This window comes from Tauraco erythrolophus, chromosome 18 (genome assembly GCF_009769465.1).
Source record: "Tauraco erythrolophus isolate bTauEry1 chromosome 18, bTauEry1.pri, whole genome shotgun sequence".
Taxonomy (NCBI): Eukaryota; Metazoa; Chordata; class Aves; order Musophagiformes; family Musophagidae; genus Tauraco; species Tauraco erythrolophus.
Genome location: NC_141482.1, coordinates 14,049,094 through 14,076,302, shown reverse-complemented (window position 1 = coordinate 14,076,302; position 27,209 = coordinate 14,049,094). Strand labels below are relative to the sequence as shown.

At 41.0% G+C, this 27,209-nt stretch overlaps 1 protein-coding gene across 8 annotated transcripts in view; it reads right to left on the bottom strand.

Annotated features, from left to right (window-relative positions):
- OSBPL2 (oxysterol binding protein like 2) overlaps positions 1 to 25,915 on the bottom strand; it is a 39,400-nt gene extending 13,485 nt beyond the window's left edge. For 2 of the 8 annotated variants that reach the window (XM_086622806.1, XM_086622813.1), the window contains exons 1-7: positions 25,880 to 25,915; positions 24,973 to 25,069; positions 11,559 to 11,723; positions 3,561 to 3,708; positions 3,236 to 3,311; positions 1,612 to 1,746; positions 457 to 554 (exon numbers count right to left, since the gene is read on the bottom strand). In XM_086622806.1, coding sequence (XP_086478932.1) covers positions 457 to 554; positions 1,612 to 1,746; positions 3,236 to 3,311; positions 3,561 to 3,708; positions 11,559 to 11,595 — 494 coding nt within the window. In that variant the 5' untranslated portion in view covers positions 11,596 to 11,723; positions 24,973 to 25,069; positions 25,880 to 25,915. Of the gene's footprint in view, positions 1 to 456; positions 555 to 1,611; positions 1,747 to 3,235; positions 3,312 to 3,560; positions 3,709 to 10,707; positions 10,830 to 11,558; positions 11,724 to 12,100; positions 12,207 to 16,721; positions 16,814 to 19,089; positions 19,114 to 24,758; positions 24,802 to 24,972; positions 25,070 to 25,879 lie in introns of those variants that run through there. The other 6 variants (XM_086622807.1, XM_086622808.1, XM_086622809.1 and 3 more) reach the window with 6 other exon arrangements.
- Positions 25,916 to 27,209: the final 1,294 nt, after the last annotated feature.

Sequence of the window (27,209 nt, the reverse complement as noted above, 5' to 3'; positions counted from 1 at the left end):
AGAAGTGTCACTGAAGTAACTCTTGGAAATCCTGAAACTCTTTGGGCAGCAGGAGAAGGTCTGACTGAAAATTCTTTTCCCCACTGCATACGTATCACCCATTTATTTAAGCAAGCTGCAAGTCATTCGCACTAACTCCTCTATCTGACATGATAAGTAAAACACTATTTAAATTAATTAATAGTCTCTGGTCAGGAAACGTCTTTGGTAGAAGAGCACAGACCATTTTTTCTCTGAATAATTCAAAGAATACTCTGCCTAAACCTAGAAATACAATTATTAACTTTTATAACAACTTCTCAAAGATTCTAGGGAAAAGAATTTTTCTCCAATTACTCAGAAATATATTTTAGTAGATTTTTATTAATTTAACTGAAAAAACAACCTAACAAGTATGAGAGTCTGCTAACTCAAGAACACAAACGGCCCCAGCTCCTGATTTAAAGTAATTATTACCTGGTTAATTCATAGGTTTCTCCTAACAGAGGGTTAAATGGCTTGCCAGTTCTCTCCCACTGGGAAGCCACAGCAGAAACTGCAAAAGCAGCTACAGCCTAGAAACAAATTAAGAACACATTCTTATGAGAACAGTACATTAAAACTCTAAGTTTAATACATTTGTTGCACATTACAGTATTTCATTATTCTTCCAAAAAGAAAGCGTTACATATTGCTTAAGGCCAAAACATGTGTAAGCTATAGGATAAGTGATTCAGAAGTGGGGAAATACAAGCAGTTAATAAGAATCTCATTTCCAAAAAGAGCTTTCTGTAGCAAATTTTGTCAGGTTACACTCTGCTCCATGCTTCTCCATCTATCTCTAAGAGAACAGCCTGTTGTTTTTAAATCTATTTTTGCCCTGTTTTGACTATCCCTCACACTTGGCTCATTGGGAACAGAGGCTTGCTTTTCCTAGTGTCAGGCAAGAATAATTTCTAACACACGATGTTTTTCGAATCATACCAGCAGGTACAAATGACACTTAGGAGCTCCTGCAGGCTGGTAAATAGGGGTATGTATTACACAAAAAACACGGAATCTAAGATATACATCCCAGTTTCATGTAAGTAAAAACAGAGCTATGAGTAATACGAGTATAGCCTAATGTACACAGGCCTGGTCTCACCATATTCAGTTCCTTGTGGTGAGACCAGTCAGGTACTATATTCTACTCCCAACAACAACAGTTTTGGAGAAGAAAAGTCATAAAGCTTGTCTCTGTCCCAACAATTTTTCATTCAGTAACTTAAAAATCATGGAGTCACTCAACAAATCAATTTAGAGTAATTTAAAGCCAAGATCTCATCTTCACAACACATACACACAGTTTAAGCGGCCCTGAAAAGGTTGAGGTCCTTGGGCACCATCAGTTGTGGCACTCTCCTGCACTAGGCTTTTGGCTCAAACTCTGTGCACATCATCAAGTGTGACTGTCACAAATATCTGATACAGCCACCATGAAACAAGAAACTTGTCTAGACAAATACGGGGGTTCTTATGATAGCCTCAGAGAAAGAAATACACTCAAGTGAGAAATTGTCTCAAAATGAAAGATTTGGGGAGAAAAAAAAACTCTTTTGAACTAACCAAAAGGTGGTAGCTGTTACTTACCTGCATTCTTTCCAGAGGGTCTGCATGACTACAAGCTTTATTAATGAGGTATATGTGTTCCATATATTCTGTTATCCGTTGAAGGAAACTCAATGGCTCGTTGAAGACAATAGGCATCGTAATCTTAGACAGCTCCTAGGTAATAAAAAGTTAATTTCTGAGACACAACACTAAGTTAGCAACTGACAACAAGAATTTTGAAAATAAGTTGTGGGTAGGTTTATTTATAGCATTCTTCAGAAGACATTTGGCAAACATACAGTAGACCTCTAAGTGCTACAGCAGAAAGGGGCTGGAAGCCCTGAAGAACCCTACTAGCAATCTGAAAAAATAAACAACTTCAAAATTGATCCAGCTAAAAATAGTACATTAAAGAAAAATGTTACCTTCTATTCCGTGATCTACATAAAACAGAAGAGGTTAAAATTTCCACAGATAGCAGCAATAACATGCCAACCAGCACATTACTGATATATAACTACCACGCATTCCTTTGAAATCCTCACGTACCTATTTGCATAAAATCTAACTATTTTACTGCAGTAACCACAAATTATTTTTTAAAAGGAACAGTTACAAAAAGAGTAGGACTTGAATTGCTCTAACAAATTTTAGTGGCTTTATTTAAGCAACCTGTTATTTGTGTCATGTTTCTCATTTCATATGTGGATTCAATACAGACATGACATTCACACGGAGACTTCCAATTCTCCAAGGTCTTCTACTACATCCAAGCCAATTTGGCTGCTTAATTAAAAAGCTGTACTCATGACTGAGCACTAAAGCATCACTTAAGTGCTTACAGCTTAAGGGAAAGGAGAACACCACCAGACTAAGTCAGTGCAACATTTTCCTGACATTATCACCAGCAGTAAAGGGAAAAAAAAAAAAAGGTTACCCTTAACTGACTTAAACTGATTTGGTCCAAGCAAAGCATTACAGTAGATGGGTCACTCATCCTACCAAAAGGAGTTTTGGCAGTACAGCTGTATCTCTGAGATGGCCTAAGTTCAGCTGGCAGAAGGGCTCACTGATTTGTCTGTTGCGTTCACAAAGGACTGCACTGGCACACCTAGACTAGATAGGAATGTAACTGCTCAACACTGCTAAAAAGCGGCTAGGGCAATGCCCTCCAGTGCAGAACATCATCTTCATTCCTAACAAGAAGGAAGTAATGACACATGGAACTGGATTCTATCCCTTATTGAATGGATAGAAGAAAGCTTTTTTTTTTTTTTTGCACAAACTGCTTAAATTTTTGGCGCGGGGGTATGTCAAAATAAAACCCTAAATCATGCTTTGCTAAGTAAAGAATAAAAAAAGCAAAGAGAGCATTGTATTAATCAAATCATATTTGACTATATTTTTAATGGCTTTACTCTAGCTCTTACAGGACAGCATTAGAAAACCAATCCACATGCTCCAACAGCTACAACAAGAAAGAAAACAGTACTATATGTAAACGGATGTTGAGATTTAGAGAGCTGCAGTTTAAGATGATGTTCCTACAGAAAAACCGCAAAATGCACCAGGTTTCATTCTGTCTCGTAAGTTTCAAGCAATAAAATTAACCAGTTGAAGTCAGGAAACCTAACATCAGCATATTTCATCCAAGGTAACTTACCAGTCCAATACATTTTTTTAATATGCTCCACACACTAAAATCACTTCTAGAAAACATTGGGGCAGGTAATGATGTCCTGTAATTGGAAAAAAACACCAATTGTCATTATCAGCCCCCTTAAACAACAGGACATTTTCATTTGTAGGTACTGAAGTATTAATACAGGAAGCAAAACATTAACCTAGAGCTGACACAGAAGCAGACAAGTGAAATGCCTTTTCAGTTCCAGAGAAATAACCTCTTCCAACGAGAACAGCAACGCCCCCGAAGATAACGGGCCAGCACATACTCACTTCTCATTTACTGTGTAGTACTGTGTGATTACCTGTGTCTCTTAATTCCATTTTCTTGAATCGCTGTCTCTCCGTTATGCTTTCCAGTCCTATTGCTTTGGTGTGGATCTAGATCAAGCATTTCTGCAACTTTATGATTTGCTTCTGAAAAGTCTCCTGAAGAATTGTCAGAATCAAAGCCTGTGTAAAAACCACAAGGCAACAGTTTTCTTAGGAGCCTTATTATGCCACAGAGTGCCACTCACACTTTGTAACTCTCACAGCACAAGGACACTTATATCAGGTTATTTTACTTTAAAGAATACCAGAATGAAAACCCTTTATTAAGTGATCTAATTTCTAAGCGTATTTAGAGCCAAGTATTGCACTAGAATCAAGCATCCTCAACTATTTTTTCACACTGCTGAATATAAAAGTAATTTAGAATCTTACAAGTTCTTCAGTAGTTCCTAATCAGATTAGTTGTATTGTCTCTTTAGAGCTGCAGTGTGATTACAGTAATTTTGTTCAGTTATGTAGTTTTCCTCAAAGACTTAAAAAAAAAAAAATTAACTTAGCCTACTTATTCTGCTAACAGGCAAGGAGCAAAAAAAGAGAAAGTGGTCATTTCGCAATCCAGCACCAAACATCCAAACTAACTACAGCAACAGAAATGTAGGATATCTAACTTCATTTGCCATCCATGTACCTAAACCATATGACACTTCCCTTATGGTTACAGCAAGAACCTGTGGACACCAAAATGAATCATTCCCCAACACAAGACGGACATGGAGCTGTTGGAGCGGGTCCAGAGGAGGCCACGAAGCTGGTCCGAGGCTGGAGCACTTCTGCTATGGAGACAGGCTGAGAGAGTTGGGGCTGTTCAGCCTGGAGAAGAGAAGGCTCCGGGGTGATCTTATAGCAGCCTTCCAGTACCTAAAGGGGGCCTACAGGAAAGCTGGAGAGGGACTTTTTACAAGGCCATGTAGTGACAGGACAAGGGGCAATGGCTTTAAACTGAAAAAGGGAAGCTTTAGATTGGATATAAGGAAGAAATTTTTCACTCAGAGGGTGGTGAGGCACTGGGACAGGTTGCCCAGAGAAGCTGTGGCTGCCCCATCCCTGGAAGTGTTCAAGGCCAGGTTGGATGAGGCCTTGAGCAACCTGGTGTAGTGGAGGGTGTCCCTGTCCATGGCAGGGGGGTTGGAACTAGATGATCTTTGAGGTCCCTTCCAACCCAAACCGTTCTGTGATTCTACAATTGAGCTCTACAAGCAACCCAAAGCATGACCTACAGTAAGTGGCTTCATTTCCTATGACCCAATTCCATCCACTTGGGTAGGTAACTACTGGAAACACCATTCTGACTAAATGCCAGCACCCCCAACAACAACATGCTTAGAACAGCTTTAACCATAAAAATAGTTATACCAACAAGAATCTACAGGAACACAAGCTTCTGTAATCAAGCAGCCACTCAAGTATAAGTTGGCCTAAATGAAAAATCCAAGATTCTAATTTTTAAGTCATGCTACTTCCTCCTACACTCTTAGAATAATGACTATTTATTTTTGCATGTGTCTTTAAACAAGAAAATTGTAAAAAAACATTTTATTCATATGCACACACATGCACTTGGTCACTGTCAACAGCCACAGGTCTCTCTTTCAACACTGCTGTACAGACTGACCGCTGAAACAATTGTGAGCAAACAAGGAGCAGTTGCAGCATCAATACAGAGCACCCTAAACCCACGTACTGATACCATCCCCCTCACAACTGTCACAGCATCACAACAGAAAGCACTGCTAACCATTCAAAGTAATAAAGGAACATTTTTTGTTGAAAATAATTTGAAAAGCATCAAGTCCTTTCTGGGTGCCACAGGGGTCAATTCTTCATCTAGAACTACAAGACGTTAGTTTTCAGCTTCCAATTTAAGAGTCAGGATGCAAAAGCAACATGAAAACATGCGTATTTGCTGGCACACAATTCTTGCCACAGTTTTAAGGAATACATTAACATCATTTTTGTATTCCTTTCATTCCAGCTATCACAACCTGGACAACTATTTATCTATGTGCTGACAGTTATCATCATGCTCAGCTACAGTCTGTCCCAAAGTCCAGCTATGGGTACAGAAAGATTCCGAAATATTAGAAAGCATGTAAACATTCTAATGAAGTAAAGAAATCAGTTTTGACAAAGATTAATTCCATTTTAAATGGAGTAAAGTGTTGTGATTCTGTCATTAACTTTTTAAAAATCGATTTAAAATAAGATTTTAAAGCAGATTTTAAAAATATCTATCGTAAGTAGAACTTCAATTGTGGGGGTTTTTTTGTTGTTTTGGTTTTTTTTTAATATCTCCAATAGGGTGCTTTTACTTTATTAGAGCAATTCATGCAAGGCACACATTCAGAAACAAAAAGAGCATGACAGTAACATTCAAAACTGCACCAGGAATTGCCACTAGTATGATCTCATTTGGTAAACAGCAGGTGTAATGGGTGATGTCATATATTAAACCACCTCCTACATTTTGATGTCACAAGCATGCAATTATACAGCAATAACCACACCTTAGCAGTCTGAGTACTGAATTGGGAAGTATGATAGTCATTTTTTTTATTTTTTTTTTCCAGGTCATTGAAATGAAGACTACCCTGAAACATCTGTTTCAAACACACACATGCCTATCTTCAGTCAACCCACAAAAAAACATTTATAACTTAAAAATGGCCTTTCTAACCACATACCAGTGTTTTTTTGGAACCTGCTACAGTACAAGGAGATGGAAAAGTCAAGTACTGCAGGGCATAACAAAATAGCTTTTATTAGTCTGACTGATGAAGTTGGAAAAAACAGATGAGATTTCTGGTACATGTGCCCTCACCCAGCAGATGAAAAACACACAACATAAGGAACAGCATCACACCTAACAGGCATCTCACTGAGATAAACACACCTAAATGTAAAATCAAAGCTTCATAACAGGAATAATTAACTGGCTTATACAGGAATACTTACAAAAATATTACTGGAATTACAGTCTTTACATTGTACCTGAACCTCGCAAATCCTATCAAATGTTCATTGTTTTTATCCACACTAGTCTTTCTGTTTCTCCATGATTCGGAATTGGTTTATCCTGTTCCTGTACAGCACGTCGGGAATTTATATCCAGGTATAGATATTATTTATGGACAACAATACGTCACTGGTAAATAAATAAATGCCAATTCAAACGCGTGTCTTTCATACAAATAACGAAAATTAAATCCCTGCTCCAGCAAATAAGTGTAAATTCTGCTTTTATTAAGAGTCCACCTAATTACTTTAAAAAAAAACAACCAACCAAACAAAAAAGCCCACTAGGGTAATCAGCTAGATAATAACTGGACTTTCAACTATACTTTCAACCTTAAAGTATTAGCTGGCTTGTCTACTACAAGCCCATTGAGAAAGTTTTCAAAGCCCTTTCTCAATGAATTTCTAAGTATTACAGTTCTGTGAAGAACTATCCAGAGAATGTTCTTCACAGAGGAAGTACTGATCTGGAATAAAAACAGTTTACTGAAATGATTTATTGTAGTTTTTCTAAGTTACAAAAAGGGTCTTTCACCAGCTGCCATTAAAGCCTTGAACTCGCAAAACTGGTTAGATATGCTTTACTTTCAGGATAGTTTTTACAGTGCACAGCCACTGGGAGTGAGGATAAAAATGGAGATTTAAAAGGGGGATAGGGGACCACACACAGAAATAAAATGTCAAAGATTAGTTTAATCCAAAGTCCCAACTTACATGTGTTAAGAGTGAAACAAAGGCTTTTAAAAAGTCTTAAATTTTTAAAGTCAAATACTTGAGTGCCAATATTAATCTATTTCAAGAGCTTAAAGAAAAGTTACTTGCCAGTAACTCTAGTTTTCTTAGCCTTCTTCTTCCACATCCTGCAAACAAAACAAGTCTACTCAGACTACGCTATACATCCACCTAGCAGGGAGCAGAGAGGCACACTGTTCTCTGAGTCATACACAAAGACACAAGACCACTCCTTTTGTACAGTCAGCAACTTCCTTAAATACTTGTAATTAAGCCTTGTTACTCAAGACAGAAAGGGAATCAAAATAGCATAGTACTGAGAACCTTGAGACCTGAAAAGGGCATAAGGAATAGGGATAAATATGCTGGAAGCACAGACAGCAAGTGAAGTGAGAGGTAGTTTTTTCTTTGTCAGAAATTACTATTCTCCACTTTTCAAAACCAACCCATCTTCACGGCACAGTCGTATCGCGCTGCTCCGACAGGAGGCAGGCTGGCCTTTCTCCAGATCTGCACCACTGAAACACTGGGGCAGAATCAGCTCATCTAGTTGGATCCAGACATTATGAAAATACATAAATTTGGCAGCAGGTACCTCACTTCCTTCTCCCCAAGTGAAAGCCATAGTTTACAGTAAACAACAGCCAAGCAACAGGCAACAGAAGGGCAATATCCTCACAGATACACCGGGCAAGACTAACCTCATCGGCACAGAACAGGAGACTTCCACAGAACTGCAGGTTAATATTTAAAAAAGCAAAACTAAACTGTTCATGTTTGTCAAAAATAAGTTACCGTGGTAACTAGACAAGTATTTTCCTGTTCTGTGGCAATCCTTTCACTTAACACTTTGGCAAACAGGTATCTGGCAGAATGAATGAAGGGTACGGTCCTGACACAGCAGAACCTGACGGCACATTGTCTTTAACAAGTCTGTGATGAGATTAATAATAAACACGAGGTGACACATGCTAAAGGCAAGTGATGAAAGCTACATGCTCTCCGTCTCACACAACATTTCAAGGAATCTGAAATTCATCAAAGGATTGACCACTTTACCGGATCCAGGCTCAGAGAAGACCACCCCCTGCATTTGAGAAAAAGCAGGTGCTGTGCTGTCAAGAATTAACTGAGACCACAGGTAACATTTCCAAGAGATTCTCAAGGGAAGTACTCATTCATGAAGTATAGATGTCAAGTGTCCAGCTAATTAGCAATGCTAATAACCTCTGAATGCAAAGAAACGTCTCTCCATGGAAACTCTTCACCAGTCACTAACTTGATTCATCCCCTATAGAACACAGTCCATCCTGCACGTTTATAAGTGTAATCATCACCCAGTCAGGGTCAAACCATCTGCCAGGAGGATGATTCCCAACCATGCACATGCAATTCCATCACATGAGCATGTATTTTGGATGGGATGGTGACAGTGTCAGAAGCAGGAAACTTCCTGGACAAAAAGATTCAATCCACCACAACAAAAACCAGGGGTCTCCTTAGGATAGATTCCCATTTTAGAAGCGGATGCCATCAAATAACTACTACAGAAAAGTTCTGGCTTCCTCAAGGAGTGAATCATAGTATCTTAAAGGAGGCAGCATACTACCTGGGCTGCTGCTGAGACAGCTGCAGAATTCTAAAGCGTAACTTCCCATGGAGTTCAAGTGCTCTACTAAGCCTGGTTTGCTGCTTACAGGACACAAACCATGGTACTCAGCTACTAAAATCAGGGAAACTGTGGGAACACACTGCAGCTCCCTCTGGGGAAACGAGGGCCCAGGACTTTGAGGGAGCAAGAGAAGAAAAGTATGGTGTACGTGTCCTTTTCATCTCAACATGAAGTCAGGACACAGCTGAAAAACGTGCTTGCTCCCGGCAGCTGTGCCTCAATCCTAGACTTAGAGCAGAACAAGCACATGTCTAAAGGTGGCTTCTGCCCATCTATTCACCTGATCTAAAGGAAGGAGAATATCCTTGGAAAGAATAGACTAGAAGTCTGCCAAGGGCATTTCATTTTTTTTATCAAAATTTGGAACCCCAAATCCTAAAGTTTTCACTGTGGAACCTGAAAGCTCACCTTCACTCAGAAATGACCTTGATTCTGAACTTGATCTGCTGGGAGTACTAGGTCTCCACCTACCATGTCCAGACTATCCAAAAAACTAAGAATAGGCAGGCATGATCAGGACCCATTACAACCTAAAAAATTCAGCAAAGCACCATCTGCAAGATCCATAGTCCACGGTGCTAAGAGGCGCAAAGAGTGGCTACAGGCACTGGCAGCTGGGGAACATGAATGCAGAAAGACCTGTTTACAGCTCTTCTTGGCATCACGTTTATGTATGACTTGGACAAGACACTGCCACAAAGAACCAGGCCTAGATTTCACCAGGTTTGTGGAAGTAATCCATCAAACTGTCAGCATCTTCTAAAGCATCTAGCCAGAGAAAGAGACTGAGAACCTGTCTTTAAAGACAGTCTCGAGGGAGAAAGAAATAAATCATTCCAAACTTAGCACTCCTGTTAAACCAAATACCTGTGGAGCACGCTCCAGGGCAACATATATAAGGGAAAAAAGTCAAGTCTCATTTAGTTCCTGGAGCGGCTGCTGCAGATCAAACATCCTCCATCAGAACAGGGCTAGGCCAAGAGCCCATCAAGACACTGGATGTTTTTTTTCTCAGAAACTTCTCTCCTGCTGTCACATTCCTCCTCGTGAAAGAATAAGATTAGGACAGGACGAGGAGTGCTCACAGAACTGATGCACAACATCCCACTTCTGAGCAGAGCCAGCTGAGACTGCAAGGTACAAGAATCTCTCAGGCACAACAGCTCAGAAGTCATTACCACCTTGAGCACTTGCAGGGAGAATCAACCTTTTGAGGTTGAGGAAAGAGGAAAAAGAAGAAAAAGGAGGAGAAAACCAGACTGTTCAAACGCAGATGACTCAGACACTGAGGGCTGTGTATTTCTGCAGCAAGAGACAAAGAAATGCATCAACATCAAAGCTGTACAACACAGACCTCATACTTACAGGCACACTCTGTTCACCTTCTTCAGCAGAAAAAAAAAAATCTAGTTCATTTATGGCCGTAGTCCTGAGCTCTTGGACTTGAAAGATTACTAAAGATGTGCAGAAACAATCCATTGCATTTTCAAGATTTCTATGGTACGATTTGATTTTACGGATAAATTTGGAGTACTAGCCCCATCACTCCTAGCTAGCACAATGCAATCCAAACTTCCGTCTCTCCTCTGTGGCATAATTGTGACAAGTCCTTACAGCCTGCTGTCAGTTACCTTGCTTCACCGAGCCCGCTCTATTGATTCCACATACAAATTTCCAACCATGTCCAAGTCTACCTTACTCACTTGTATCTACCATGCTACTTCCATTCCTTCAGCTTTCACACTTCCCATTATCCTCTCTTCATTCCTGTGATTCTACTTTAAGCACTCTACAGTCACCATCGTCAGCATTTCTCAATTCACCTCTATAACAGGATTTTGGAGGAGACATTTAAGTAGAAGACTTTAAAATTGTTTGAGATCTTTGAAAGGATTTCGGTTTTTTATTACAATACTTTAAGCAATTTATTTCACCACTAAAATAATGTAAGGTGTTATAAATATCCATTCATTCTTATTAGTTCAAAGAAAAGTACTATTTGATATACTGCTCGAGCGTGAAGTGACTCATATTTGCTTTTCGAGAAACAACACTGCATTGCAAAGACCTTTGGCTACCAACCTTGAAAGCATACTTTTACAGTAATTTGTTTCTCACTAGAAAAACGTCTTTTACTTCAATTCTTCAGGATAAGTTTTCCATTAAAATAAAAAATGAATAAAATAACAACAAAAAAAACCACCGTGGAAGATATTTCACCTTTCAAAGGGTCTTAAAAGCATTACTTCTCAAGCTGCTACTAAATTACCTGCATTTTACAGAAAATGAAGCAAGAGACTTTGTCACTAAAGGACTGTTAGTGATAAAATGATAACCAGCATTAAGCTTTAATAAAAAAACCCTCATTTCCAAGTCTGAACCTGAATTATAATTCTTCCTTTCCTCTTTTCAGAAGATAGCACTACAAGTCTTACCAACAGTGGTTTGCTTTTTTATCTCTTAACAGCAACATATTACCAGCCCTTCATCACACACACACAATGCAGTTTATAGTTTGTTTTTTTTTTCTCTTGGCTCTGTGCCCATCACTCACCCGTAACGGCATCATAAAACTCTTCTTCACTATTCATCCTTCAGTGTGAAATCTCTGTACAGCCAATCCAGCTTCCTCTAATGCATCGTTGAACTTGATTTAGAGATTAAGTATCTGTGTGATGTTGAAGTCTTCTTTTGCAACTACCCAGCTCCTTTCGATGATCTATTTGACAAGACAAGGAAACAGAATTAACAACTTCCACATTTCTTACGTGCACAAACGTGCACACTTGACAAATACTGATTTTCCTATTTCTTCCCATGGTAAAAGATGATTTTTGCATTCATAAGTAAACAGCCTTCTTTGATACCAAAGTCATTCTGAAGATGAATACTACCTACCATAAGAACAGCAGATGTACTATGCCACGCTTCTCTCTATGTTATAAATACATCATGTACAACACTGTAAAATATATACCTTATTTACTGCAAGTTAGATTTCAGGCAAGTACAGCTAGAAGGAGCAGAGAACTGAAGGAAGACAAAGACAGCTGGCAAAACAAAAATTCTCATCTTCAGCAAGAGGATAAGCCTTACCGCATCCTTCATCAAGCAAGCTGGGAACAAGAAAGAGAACCTTACATCTCAAATCTCACTGTTGCATAAAAATGTTGGGCCTCATCGTACATCATGCAATCAGCATCTAGGAATCATTAGAGAAGTTCTGTCAGGCTACTGCTATGAACTCTGGAAGAGACAAGTGGAGATTTTTCCCTCTAGAGGGAGAGCGTAAAGAAACAACTAACTTTTTCTCAGTAAAGCCAAGCACACTTCAAATAACTTAAAGATTTATGAAGCATTCCAGCTCTACTTTATGGATAAACTAAATTAGATTTTTTCCAGATGGTTGGCAATGGTGTAACATAAACATTTTTACTTCATCCAATTTTAGTCAAGGGAGAATAACGAGAAAATTTAGTTTGCACTCTTACAAATGTTCATCAGGTACCAATGATGAGCCGGGTACACAACGATAAACGACAGCACGGGAATGCTACCAATATCTCCTCCAAAACAACCTCAATCTGTCAGTCTCAATTTTTTTATAATTCTTGAAGATCCCACTGCTTTTGTGACAGTAGTTTTTCCAGAGTAATTATAACTTGCACAATTCCATTTCAATTAAGAGAAACAAAGCCAGAAGCTCATTCTACTCCTAGTAGAAGAGCTTGCCATGTTTGAAGCCAATTCCTTCTCTCCCCCCCCTGCAAGAAATCAAACTGCATGATTCCTCCTGTATTTCAAGTCTTTTTCCCTCACTGCCCAGAACAAAAGCTACTTCAATGTCTCACACATATACAGTCCTTCCAATCCCTCATTAGTAAGGAGGAGCTAAAATAGCTTGTTTTGGAACCCATCTAAGTTAATGAATGCAGCGTTCGCCTTGAAGTGTTGTGTCTGTCAAGGGAAAGTATCTCAGTTTGTCACTTTTCCCTTAGGAACTCCCTGTCTTGCTTGCCACTATAGGATTTTGTATCAATCTCTGCATCACGGTGAGTATCTGAGCTTCCACATAATCTTCAGCAATTTCTTATTTACAAGCCCTCACCTCCACAAGGACAAAACTTCAAGCAGTTGCTTCTCTTGATTGTTGCTACAGTGCTGTTGCAATTGCTCTCAGCGGGATGACAGCTTCCTTCCCTTTTTCCCGTGCTGTTCTTCAGTCACAGACCTTTAAACCTTCTTCAACTTTCTTGCTCATCAGCAAGGAGTTCTGACTTACTTTTGTCAGAGTGCTGCATTCTCCTAGGCAAGGATGCAACAGCTCAAAACACTAACAAGTCAGATGCATGTATGTCTGAAGACTTCCAGCGCCTTTGCTTGCACAGGCAAAGGAGCAGCAGCTTCACTTCAAAACAATGCGGGCAGTTCAGACCACCAGCAACCACGCTGGAGGAACCAGGGAGGAACTCTCTTAACTATTGGTTCAAGAGTAACAGCTAGCTCAGATTTCTGGGTGAACCAAACAGCAGAATTGATTGCATTGTTCCAAAACTGTACTTGAAGCACAAGTCAGTGTACCTATCCCTGTGTTATCTAGTGGAAGCCAGTCCTTGACTCTATATAAAAAACAGAATGATTGTTCATACCGAAGCTGCTGTCAGTCTTACAGTTTCTCCAAACTTTCCAGCCCCACCAGCAATACATCTGGAAGTATCTCTTCCAAGGTCTCCAAACAGGCCATATCTTTGCAGAAAATCTGTCCTTGAGGATGCAACTATGAAAACCTTTGAACAGAGGCAGAAAGAGCGAATCCAAAGAAAACTTTCTGCAGCAGAAAACAGGAACTTGACATCTTGGGACAACTGTTCACCCCAGAAACCATTATCACTATGCTGGAATGACTGTACTAGTTTGCCAAAAAGAAGTTACATTAGAGGGCTTCTTTAACCCTCCAAGCTACTGTATCCTTGAAGATGCAAAGACGTTCATGGTTTCAATTGTCCTCAACTATTGCATCCTTCTAGCAAAACAGCAGCCAATATACCAGAAGGAAATATGTATATGCACAAGATACAGCTCTCTCATGATTAGCACTACAATTTCCTCATTTTCTCCATGTTTTCTTGCACCTTTCCTTTTTATGTTTAGTCTCTATTTTTTTATTTAAGCTCTTGCAGCAGGACTATCCTATTGTTGCATACAGCTTTAGTGGTGACATTCTGTTCTGAAACAGCCTTATATCTGCAACACATAAAAAGGAAAAAAAGAGCTCGTTCAAAACCCATTCCTGTTCAGGTCAAACGCAAAGAGCACACTTCCTCTGGATCCCCATCCAAACACAGCCACGTTTGTATCAGCTTGCAAGCTCCAGAGATGCATCGTAATGGCAACTCCAGCATGCTACAGTCTTGTACAGAAGGCACTAAGGAATAAAAATTATGACTTAATGATAACTGACAATTTTTTAAGAGTCTTGAGTAAACAAGGTCATGCAGATGAATGCCAGTTTCTCCTCTCTCCCTCCTGCACAATAATAATTGCATTACAAAAGGCCTTATGAAGCAGAACTAGATCACACAGCATGCAGTTTCACTACAAAGGCAGAGCAGCTTTCCTACAAGAACGCTCACCAGTACAAACGAAGTAACTAGAATGAAAGACTTAACTGAAAGCAAGACTTAAGCTGTGTTCTCCTGACATGCACGTCACACTACACCTTAACTCACTGTTATTTGAAAATTAAAGTTCAGTCATATCCCTGTAAGTTATATACAAGCTTTGTAAGTATGACCTAAAGAACAAGATATTCACAGAAGGCACTTTAAATAATAGTCACAAATTCTCCTAAGGGTGCTAGGAACATTTTTAAAAGGATCAAGTAATACGTTTTGCATCAGACTTACACTAGGAATAACTTATGTTTATATTGCTTCTTTTACATTCAGTTCTTTTATGTAGCAGGGATTAACGTGAATTTGCATGTAGCTAAACACGCAATGATAACAGCATTTAGCTTTCATGAGCCAAAAAGCTAGGATTAAGTCCTTTTCTCCTACTAAAAGCAAGAACAAAAAGTTACTTTCAACTACACTGAAATGCCAGAAGACAACAAACATCCTGTTTGCTTCATATTCAGCATTTGTAATCTGTATTTCCTCCTCCATGTTCATGATGTACCCAAAAGAATTCACTTCAGTTGCTTCAGCCTGAGGACTGCAGCCCAGCTGCACTGCCACATTTATGACCAAAGAGAGTGTATAGAAAACATTTTACAAATAACAGGAAAAAGCTGCAAGTAGAGGCATCTTAAGAGAACCAGAAATTCGGAATTTAATGATGACAACACATCCCTGACCACAAGCAGCCCGGATTTTGTGGTTCACAAGATAAGCAACAAAGCTCATCTATTTCCTCATATTTTAAGGCTATGGATTGGTATATAGTAATTGGGGTTTTGTATGCATGAATAAAAACTGCCAAATTTGGTTTTCTTTTTTCAATAAATTGATTTCCCTACAAGAAAGATGCTATTTTTGAAGCTCAAACTGAAAGACAACAGATAAAAACATTCAAAAAAAGCATAATACCCACCACAACAGTACAACTTCATAACTGGTTGGTAAATCTCTACTGTAGGCTGCATTGTCTTATATTTTACTCTGAGAAATTCTCTGTACTAAGTTGTCCAGAATATTCACAATACAATTTTACTCTTTGAAATTACATTTAAAGTGAGTGCCAAAACAATTAACAAAAATCAAAGACTAACCTAAATTATTGAAGCAACTCTTGAACAAGTTATTTGGGCAGAACCTAGTTTTTCTAGTCATTTTGCTTACTTGCATGCCAATGCCTACAATATACAAAACCAGACTAGCAAGAGTTAAGGTACGCATAGCATGCAAAGTCAAAAACTTTTAAGAGCTTCTGGTATCTTCTAATCAAAGGATTACCACTTTGGTTCCTCCGAAATAAGCTTTGCACCTTAGTGATGTTGTAAAGCCATCCACAAACAGGTTAAACAAGACATTATGCTGTCCAGCATAATTTAGAAATGCAGATATCAATGCTGAAATAAGGATGTCATGTCAGTCCCAAGCAAGTAACCCTAAAACCTGAAGAGGTAAGCAACAGAAATTTAACTAACTACTAGTCACTTGGGCACGAAGTCCGTTTTATACTTTTGTTATTAAAAGGTCTCATCGGCGCTGCACAACTAGTCAAAAGCAGGTTACTCATTACAACTCCTTTAAACTCTCACAATTTGTCAGAAAGGGTTCACACCTTCCTGTGACAGATGACTACAGACAGTCCTTTTCTTAAAGGACATGAGGATGTTTTCCAAAGGCAAAGGATGAAACAAAGCGTGCAGTTGCAACAAATCCTGCGAAAACACAAGAAGATACCTGCAGCATGTCCATAGCACACCTTGAAACAGATTCTAGAGAGAAGCGAACTGCCAAGACTGACATACTGCTTTCCATAAGCACATCTGTCACAGACAGGGAACAAACAGAAGTGGCTACTCCTAAACACGCATGGCACACGAGTAGTCACAACACGTACTAACATCCTGAGAGGCTCACTCTCAGGAGAAAACATGCTTCTCAGAGATCTTTACAGCCTTGATACAGAGAATGCAACCATTCATACCACCTACATCACGGTGACAGCTGAGGTCCCATGACAAAGGAAGAACAAAGTCGTACCGTACCTGTCAAATCGGGTGGCTATGAGTAATGTCAAAGTGTTCTGTACTCAACAGTTGCTCGTTCCAGGTGATCCAGCTCCCCGTAACACACTTTGCTTTGGAAGCTCAACTCTGCGCTGGTCAGAGGGTCCCATACAAGCTCACAGTCCTCAGCAGTAGGAGGTACAAGGAACTCTTTTCCAGAGGTTCAGTATCAGTAAGATCAGTCCCAGACTTCGCGCAGTTCCCACCTATTTTAAACCATTGCCACCCACGTGAATTTATTTTTAAAACCAGAACAACAAAAGTGCAAGTCTTTGCAATCACTTGATGAGGTATGTCATTTGCTCAACGCGTTCTGTGACATGTGCATGAGTGTCTATATGAGGAGAGATGCATGTGCTCCTTGCAAAGACAGGTTCTACCTTCGTAGCTTCTCTCTGAAACCAAAGGTGTGGAGATCCACTGCCTGAGAAGAGGTCAAAGGCTGCTCTCTGGCACCTGTACTCTCCACTGCTATACGCCAGATGAGGCTGTGGAGATGACCTGTAATGGTCGTCTATAACATCACTTTGCTTACAGTTCTACCAAGCACTAAAAGTTTCCTGTGCCATTTATCTAGCTAGGTTAGTGATCTCTCAAGTTTGTCACCATGTGTGCTTACTCCTTCTCAAACTCCATTCCTCAACAGATTAAAAAAAAAAAAAAAAAAAACAAACAACAAAAACAAACCCAAAACGTGTCTGTGTCACTGAGACCCTGGTTCCTCAGAATTCATAGACCAATGAAAAAAAACCAAACACTAGTACCTGTTCAAAACACCCTGTAAGAGTTTAAACATGCAACTACCATGACTTGGTTAATTCAACATAACTAGTTACTCCATACCAACTTGTTCTTCTGTGTTAATCCTCAACAAAGACTCAGTTGGCTAACCAAAAGTTACTCCTCCTTAAAGAAACATTTACATTTCCATAGAAAGGTAAGCATTAGCTGGAGCAGCTAATTTGACCGGAATGCAGTTCAGCAACATCAGTTTTGAAGTATGTCTGGCTGCCTACAGCTGCAGTGTCTTATTCCTCCAGACTCCAAGTTGAAATTTCACACCACGCAGCAATTCTGGAAAGGCACTGCTTTACTGACACCATCCTCCTACCTTTACAAATCCTGTTTTTTTTTGCTCCTAACACACATGTTCTATCTCTATGAGACATTTACAGAACACTAGGTCATGTTCATTATACAGACGTTGAATCTACCTGTGAGATCAAGGAGTATTTAAGCAAAAACAAGTAAGGAAATAGTAAACAGTCATGAAAATAAACACACACTTTCGCCAGCATGAACAGGTAGGGTGTTAGAAGTTCAATACACTGGAATTAGAGTGCCACCCAAGCATTAATGAACTAGCACATTCATCAGCTTTTTCCCATGCCTAGAGAGGTTTTGCTGGATGTGCACTTCCACAGCAAATTTTAAAGCAAATTAAGTTTATTAACTTGAAAGTAGAATACTTGTAAGCAAGGGAAAAAAAAAAAACCCACACCACAAAAAAAGGAAAAAAGAATGTCAAGTGAGACTTTCCTCACAAAAAAAACCCCAACTTTCTGTCAAATCGCCTATGATAAAAATACTGCACAAGTATTGCCATGGGGGGGAGGAAGAAGGAGCAAATCCCATGAACTCTGAAAAGATACTCAATTTTCAGGTTCTTCTTGAATAGGTCAAAGGGGCACAAGCTCAACTTAATAGAGATAGTATGGACAGAATTTAAAATTAGCTTGATACAAAGGAAAATTCATTCCATGACTTGTTTAATCCACCTAATAGCATATGTTAATAGAGAGCAACATTTTCATTAGTTTGATATCCTGGGTTCAGGATGCACCTTCCGTCCAGAAAGAGACGCCAAAAGAGCCAGCAGAAGATGAAATATACACAACCTTCATATTGACACTAAAAATACTAAATAAAAAAAAAAGAGAACAAAAAACTCAACAGTCCTATAACACGATTGGTGGAATAAGTGCCAACCTCACCTTCTCTTGAGTTGCCAGCTGAAATAAAACATAGCTCTAGTACTTCAAGGGACAGAAATAAATAGCTTGAACTAGAAGATAAATATTTATGTGTTTTTGCTCAGACGCATCTCCTGAAAGCATCAAACTGCAGTGTTTCATCTCTGAATGAAAGCTTCAGCAAGGATGAATCTTAATTGACTCATGGAATTAGGTTACAAACAACACTGGATTTAAAGCATCTATAAAAAAATAGCCAAGAAGCCAATTTAATTGGCAATTTAGATACCTGCTGTAATTATTATGTGCTTAAAAACTCTTCAACCAGAGAACAGCTACACAGATGGCACAATCCAGAAGAGGATTTTATTTACCAAGTCAGATTTGTTTCTTACTCCAAAGTTTGAATGCAATAGCATCTTCCATCAAGATGTCTTGGCAAGAGGAAACTCACTGTGCATCCACAGTAAGATAAAGGCAACTTCCTTCTCACGTCTGTTAAACAAAGTGCAGAGATTCAGCAAAGAGGATCAGGTGACGACCTGGCACACCATCACTTTTCCTTTTCTTTGAACATTGAAGCTATCCCTGTTATAGGCCTCAGCGTAGCTGGGAGTTATTAAGTGCCCTGGAGACAGCTGAGCACCCCTACTGGGTCCTGCTGGGATGGAGTTAATTTCCCTCCCAGCAGCCCGTATGGTGCTATGCTTTGGACCTGTGATCAAACCAGTGTTTGTAACACGCTCCTGTTTCATGTTTCATCGCTGAAGAGTGCTTGCAGAGCACCAAGGCTTTCTCCCTTTCTCCCTCTGCCCCTAGAGTGAGTGGGCTGGGGGGACAACGGGCTGGGAAGCGAGGCAGTCGGGACAGCAGACCCGGACTGGCAAAAGGGATATTCTCTACCATTGATTGCCACAAAACTGGAGCAGGGTTTTGCAGGGGTTACCATTGCTCGTGGACTGGCTGGGCATGGGGCAGCTGATAACATGCAACTGCTTTTGCATCTCCTGTTTTTCTTTATTTCTATGTGGCTTTTCCCCCTGCCATTAAAGTGTCTTTCTCTTATACCCCAAATTTTCTCGCTCTTGCCCTTCCGATTCTCTCCCATATCCCACGGAGGGGGTGAGGGGAGCTGTGTGGGGCTCAGCTGCCTGCCAGGGTCAACCCACAACAGAACCAAAGTAGCCAAGCATCTCAAGCTGGTAGTTTAGCTGAACTTATTTTTAAAGCACTTGAAACAACAGCAGCAGCAAACTGAACATCTGAAAACAGCTTGGAACACAGGAGCCAAACAGATTTACGGCACAGAATCACGTTCTGTTCTCTCAGGAACACAGATTTTTGGTGATACTTCACAAGAATTAAAGACAAGCGAAACACTACAAGTCTGGTTTGCAACTGAGTTCAGGCTACAGAATTTGTTTCTGCACCAGAACAAACCACAATAACTGTCCCATGCACTGTGTACTGCCCCCAGCACAAAGATACAGCACTGCTATCAGAAGCATTATTTATTTAATACAAAAATTGTAAAAATGAAACTGGACAGAAAATACACTAGCAGGATAGTGATGAACCTACATGAACCAATGGCTATCCCCAGTTTCACTCCAGCCAAAAATTCGGTGCTACGGCCAAGGATACTGGCTCACAGAACTTCTACCAAACCCAACAAAGATCAAGGAAACCTGATTTTAGCAGATTAATATTTTCTGATTGCAAAACACTTCACTGAAATTCCCATAGAATTCTCTAAACGTTCTCCTTTTTTTAACACTACATCAATATTTGAGACGCTTTTCTACCTGAAAGGAGCATTCTTTGGACTTTGCAGCCTTCACTTGAAAACTATTTTGTTGTCTACGGTTATAAAAGATCACAAAATTCTGGTTTACATGCCTTCCCTACCATGACACATAATCCTAGGCTTGATCATGACTGATATATCAGCTCACTTCTAGCCACACTGTTAAAAAAAAAAAACAGTAATTCAATACTGTCTTGTAAAACTAGTTACTTCTTACTAGTTTCCTGAAGGATTTCTTTTATCTTATTTGTAAGAAAGACAAGGTGGGAAGTAATAAATAACTCCAAGCGCAGTGGCTTTGGACATATGTCAGTAGAGATATAATCAATCAGTTATGAACACTTCTCTTCGAACCCAAAGTTACTTTGAAGGTAAAATTAAATATGCTTGAATATTTCTCATCATAATGTAACCACCCCTGCAAATTGGTAACTGAAGTTTAAGAATGTGAAAACAATTACAGCAGATAACACCACTGAAGAAAAGCCCTACAACAGTAAAAATAGTTACAGGTTTAGTTCACAGATCTTCCTACTCAAAGGCAGTTTCTAAGCTTCGTCTCTGTGGACCCATTCTCTCCAGGCAGGTGTAGTTCCACATTTATTCTGTACAAGGTATCTTACAAATCATTTTCATGGAGACTCTTAAACAATTATGACAGCAATCACACTGCAAATAAGGCAGGACGACAACAGCTGACTAACCTCGTACAAAGCCCTACAGCATAAGAAATCGTACTTTTAGGCCTACCAACAATTCCTCGCACACCAAGATTCTGCAGCACAAGCTCACGCACACAGCCAGTGGACTATTTGCTGAAGAGTTTTAAGATGACACATAAATTTGCAAAAGCTTTAGAAAGTCAGAGTTTCTGCTATGGTTGAATATTTAGAGTAGACACTTAATCGATTCCAGTATAAATAAGGGTGTTACTATGTTTGCTGTTGTCAAGAGATTGAAAAAAAAAAAAAGGATAAAGTTTGACTCTCAAGTCAGGACAATCTAAACAGAGTTCAGTTTTAATAAAGAATCCACTATCTGCTCAGTAACATTAACTCACTTGGATCATGAAATGGTTACACAGCACTCAGAACTTCGTTTAAGACAAAATAAGGCTACATAAAGTTTATTTGGATGTCTAAATATAGATAGCATTTTTGTTTCACTATGAAACAACTGTTCAACAGTTTCACTGATGTTGTGCAAAACCTAGAAAGAACACATGCCTGAAGGAGAAGTTCTGTTCTTCTAACAAAGTTCTTACTTTGTGCAGTAAACAAACGTGCTGCTCAATGGAGCATTATGAACAGGGTGGGGAGCAAACTTCTCTGTAGCCTTAACACTAAGGAGCGTTATAGTCAAGGGTTATTCAAACAATTCTCGTTCTCACTTGATCACACTGACACATTGATGAGTGATGAGTCTACGTCGGCCTCTGCCACCTCAGTGGCTGGGGCTGGTTAGGTCAGGAGTGATGTGAACCACAGAGAACTCAAAGGCTTACCATCTTCAACCTCTCTGTATCATCACTAGTTTTTAACTATCCCTAGAATCAAAACCCAATGAGATATATCAACAGATTCTTTTAGAAGCTCTAAAAAAAAAAAATAATACTCAGAGTTAAAATAACGCTAGTAAAAATATAACGAAGTTATGCATTCATGAAAGCACATTTCTTGACAAATATCATAAGCATGTAAACTTCTCTGGAATACTCCAGAGGTTCACAGCATCCCAACAGCTACAAACCTTACCTCATCTAAAACTGAACAGCACAGTAAAAGAATAGAGCTCAAACAGGAATGCCACGGATCAAGGCTTCCATTCAATCTAATGCCACGTACAGACATTACGTGTCTAACAGCAACATCCAGTTTAAGTTTTGAACTATAGAACCAAGAGGGTCAAGATTAGTAGGTCCAGATGTATTTCTGCAGCTGCAGGCACAATTCACCTTTTGTGCACACTCCCACCAGATTTATAAACAATCACAGAAAGACAAGGGCTATTCAGCCTCCTGCATTTTCTGAATGGAGGGCAGTTGTAATTTACAACACATCTGTCTCATTAAATTATGTGCATCATAAAATACGCTGGAATAATGTAAAGGATCTGTCTAGACCAGCAAATGAATTTCCAATTGTAACTGTATTTAAAAAAAAAAAAAAAAATCAAGTTTAAGTAAGCTTAGTCTATTCTTGTAACTTATTGATCCTGAAAATTAAGACATGATCTTTGTGCACCGAATCAACAATAAATTTTTGAAGAGTATAACTGAAAGTAATGGGAAGCCATGTTTGACACATTCTAATTGCTTACTGCTTTCATGCAGCTTGTTATTACAAGCCTTTAAGAACACAGAGCAAATAATTACATCATCATACATTCCTCTGCATAGTAACTATTACGGATTCAAGGACTGAGATAACATATTCTTTAATTCCAAGTCCTATAGTGGTCTATTCCATCAAATAATAAAAAACATAAAAGAATCCACATAACACATAATCTATGGGGTTTTTTTCAACAGGAAACACATCAAAGTCTCCTGTCTGCCAAAGTGGCAGATCCAGGGTGACCAAGTTTTTCATTGCTCTCACTGCCCAATGTATTCAGCTAGGTGAAGATGCCCCTGTGACCAGTGACGTGTTCAAACTCAGCAAAAACACTCCAGATGTTGAGAACTCCATATTTAATAGGTATTCTTTGCGCGCCTGATTTTGTGCATTTCTTCCAAAAAAAGGTAAGAGAACCAAATATTTAGCTATTTTCCAGACAATAGACTAAACACTAAGTATTTTAAAACATCATCTTAGAGTCAAATACAGGCATTTCTTATCAGATATCCTCATGACTCAGGTGACAAAATTGATACTGAGTGAAGGACTAGAAAAAAAATGCCAACTTGTAAACAGAAGTTCTAGTTATCACGCAGCATGATGTAACATTGCATTGTTCAAGGACAAGTTACTTCTAATACCTAAGCTATTGAATTATCTGCTTAAAAATTCAGTATACTTGCATGTGAATCTTGCTTTCAAACAATGACAATTAAAAAAAAAATCATCTGACTGGCACTACAAACAGTGATTTAAAAATATAGCCTTATCAAAGCGAAAAAGCCTGATTGGTGTGTTTTCCAGCCAACACTAAAATAACAGAAAGCTAAGCTTTCTACCTTTGTTCTAGGTCAGCATGTGTGAAGTTCACACAGCAGAATTCACAAGAAGAAAGACTGAAGGAATTACCAGTTCCAATCATGAGACCTGTCAGCTTAAGCAAGCACATATCACAGAAAGCAATAAGAGTATTAAAATTGATTTAAAGGAACCACCCAACAGTGAAAATTACCCACCTTGATTAGTTAACAAATCAAGTACATTTGCACAGCTGTTTGCAAACAAACAAGGACACGCGCTGCACTGTTTTTCAGTGTTGCATCAGCTGAAACCTTTAAGCTATCTGGTCTTCAACTACTCGCAGGCATAGGGTTTGGTGTCTGATCATCACTTCCTATCTTGAACTTCTGTCTTTTCTTTCTAAGATTATACTGGCATGCCTGAAGAGCTAGTTTTGGAGAAAAATGGCATATTTATTCCTGGACAGCAGATGTCCCAGTGTTTCCTTTCAAGCGGTCCCTGAAGTTACAAGTTCGTTATGAGGTGCAGTTGGTTCAAGAAAGCAACATATGGAATCACTCCTGATCTTATCCTAGATTTTCCCAACTTTCTGTCACACGATCAAACATTTGTATGACAGCTATTTTAAGAATAGCTATGTTTACAGTAACTGAAAACCCAGGGGGTTACTTAGGGGAAAATCACTGCTCGGAATTTCTTGCTTCCACACTAGTTTAGCCAGTTCTCCTACTTCCATCCCACGGCGCAGTGCTTTATGCTTGGAAGTTACCCAAGCCACTGCTTCCAGAAATTGCCCTGAGGTTTTAGAAGTCCCAGAGCATACTGGTATAAAGTTTGTTAAGATGATCTATCTGTAGTTGCCCCCAGATGTCAATGTGAACATGGAGTTGCTGAACTTTGGAAGGTTAAGTTGGAATGAAACAAATCTATTTTTTCTTGTAGACATAAGCCTGACAAAAGGGAAGAGTGGTACAGTAATGCTAATCTACACTGCAGATCTGAGTCTCCTTTTTACTTTTCCTTTTTGAAAGCTTAAATGAAGGCTATGGATTTTAACTGAGAAAACTCACAGTCAGTGAAAGCAATACCTGCTTACATTGAAGATGCCTTGGCAGATACTTCTGAGGGGAAACTCAAGGCTATGGCAGACATAAAAAAACAGCAGATGATTTCAACCCCACATTTGAAATTCTGGCCTGCAAGTGCTGCAGAGTAACAAACCGCTTCCGAAAGGAGTCCTGAACCCAAACACACAGACAGCACAAACATGATTAATATCCAAATTAAATAAACGGCAACATAATTTATACCTTTGTTACTATGCAGAAGATCGGGTGGCATGTTATTTAAAAAGAAGCCTTTTTTCCTGCTATTTTTCCCATCTTGCTTGTCTCCCTTTCAGGAGCTCTGTAAGAGAAACATTGAGTAGGTAACTGAAGAACAAAAAAAACCCACCCAACTCAAATAAATCCTAACTGCTCTCTGTGCTTCAGCTGTGGCCTAAAAGGCCCCTTGAGGCTCCTGCGTCGTGCTGAAGCTGAGGCTCAACACATTCACCTCGGGAACTGGGTGTCGTAGACTCCTTTACCAAACCACCCAGCTCCAAAAGCAAACGGGAAAAAAAACAAACCAAAATCAGAAAAATCCCTACACTAGGCCTGCCACAGCTCCGCTGACTGCGACCTCCGCACAGCCACGTCCTTCAGCCCCCGCCACCTCCCCCGTCCCCGCAGGAGAGCCCCGCGCTCGGGAGAACGCTCCTGCCGCCCAGCCCGCAGCTCGGGGCACCCGCTGGAACATGGAACGGGAACATCGCTTCGATCCAACGCGCTACCGACTCAGCCGCACCGGCCCACGGCTCGCAGAGAACACGCCAGCGGGTCCGGGACCCCGCGCCCGCCGGGGGAGGGAGCGCAGCGCTGGGGGGGGCACGCTGACCGCCAGCACCCGGCGGGGCCGCCCCCCGCCCCGGCCGCACTGACAGGGCGGCCCGCGGCGCTGCGGAACGCCGTTAGCGGCCACCGGGGAGGGGACCCCCCGCCCGGGCTGGGCCGCGCCAGGCCGGGCGGGGCTGGGGGAGGCGCTCCCGCCTTTCCCTCGGCGGGGGCGCCGCGGCGGCAGGTGCGGGGAGCGAAGCCCCCCGAGGGGAGAGGAGAGGCTCGGCGGGAAGGGCCGGGCCGGGCGGCGCGGGACCCGGCGCAGGGCCGGCGGCATTACCTGGCACCGCGCTCCCGCGACGGCCCCGCCGCAACACCCCCCCGCCCGGCGCCGCTGACACCGAGGCGGAAGTGCGGCCCTCACAGCGGCAGAGTGACGCGCCGCTCCGCCAATCGCAGCGCGCGGTCTCACTCTGCTGTCGCCGAAGCGACGAACCGGCTTCCATGCCCACGCGCCTGGAGGCGGGGCGAATGCTAATCAGGCACCGAGTCTCACAAGCCCGGGCTGCACCACGGCTGAGGAGACTGCTGGCCAATAGCGCGTCGCATGGGGCGGGGCTATGCAGATGAGAGCGGTACCGGCGTCCTGCGCGGCGCCGGGCGGCCTTACCTGGCGCCTTTCGCGGAGGACGGTGCGGCCTCCGCTGCACAACCGCACGCGTTCGTGCTGTGCGAACACCACCTCTTTGTGCTTTGCGGGTTGTTGTAGCGTCGGCAGCTGCGGGGCGTGAGGTGGGCTCACCGTAACCCCAGAGCACAAAGTGTTCTCCTGACTGAGGGGTGGGGAAAAGGGTGCGTTTTCCTTAGTCGGGGTGGGATGTGCGGGTTTATTGAGTCCTACAACGAGGGTGGTGAGGCACTGGGACAGGATACCTGGAGAAGCTGTAGCCTGTAGCTACCCCATCCCTGGAAGTGTTCCAGACCAGGTTGGATGAGGCTTTGGGCAACCTGGTGTAGTGGAGGGTGTCCCTGCCCATGGCAGGGGGGTTGGAACTAGATGATCTTTGAGGTCCCTTCGATCCAGCCCAAATCATTTTATGGTTTCATGGTGTCACCATGAGATGTGATGTTTTGATTTTCAGGGCATTCCCTTGTGCCAGTGAGCTCTGACACCCTCCGTGTCCTGCCAGCTGGCATGTGTCTTCTGAGTGGTCCCATCTGCCTGTCCAGCTCCTCTGAGCAGGTCAACGGCCATCTGGAGATCCCAGAGAAATGACTTGACACAGCCATGGGCTGGTAGCTGGCAGGTTAGAGTCGTTCCCTGCCAGGAGAGAAGCTGGCAGGTGCCTTTATTTCTGTTGCGCTGAACTTGCACTTGTTCATACATAACAGGTAACTGGAGACCAGTTCGTAATAATTCACTTCAGAGTGACTGCTGGCATGCTCAAGCAGTTGAGACTACCTGTAGCTGTTGATGCAAGCATCAAAACTCTGAGTCAGGAGCTTAAAATTAATTTGACTCATAACATTTCTCTCAGATAACACCCGTTCTCCTCTTTCTATTTACTTTCTCATTTCTGAGTCTGCAAGGTGTTTTCTTTCACATGCACTTAGACTTCTTCCATGATCAGGGTTGAAACTCTTTTCCACCGAAATGTCTCTCTCCCTTC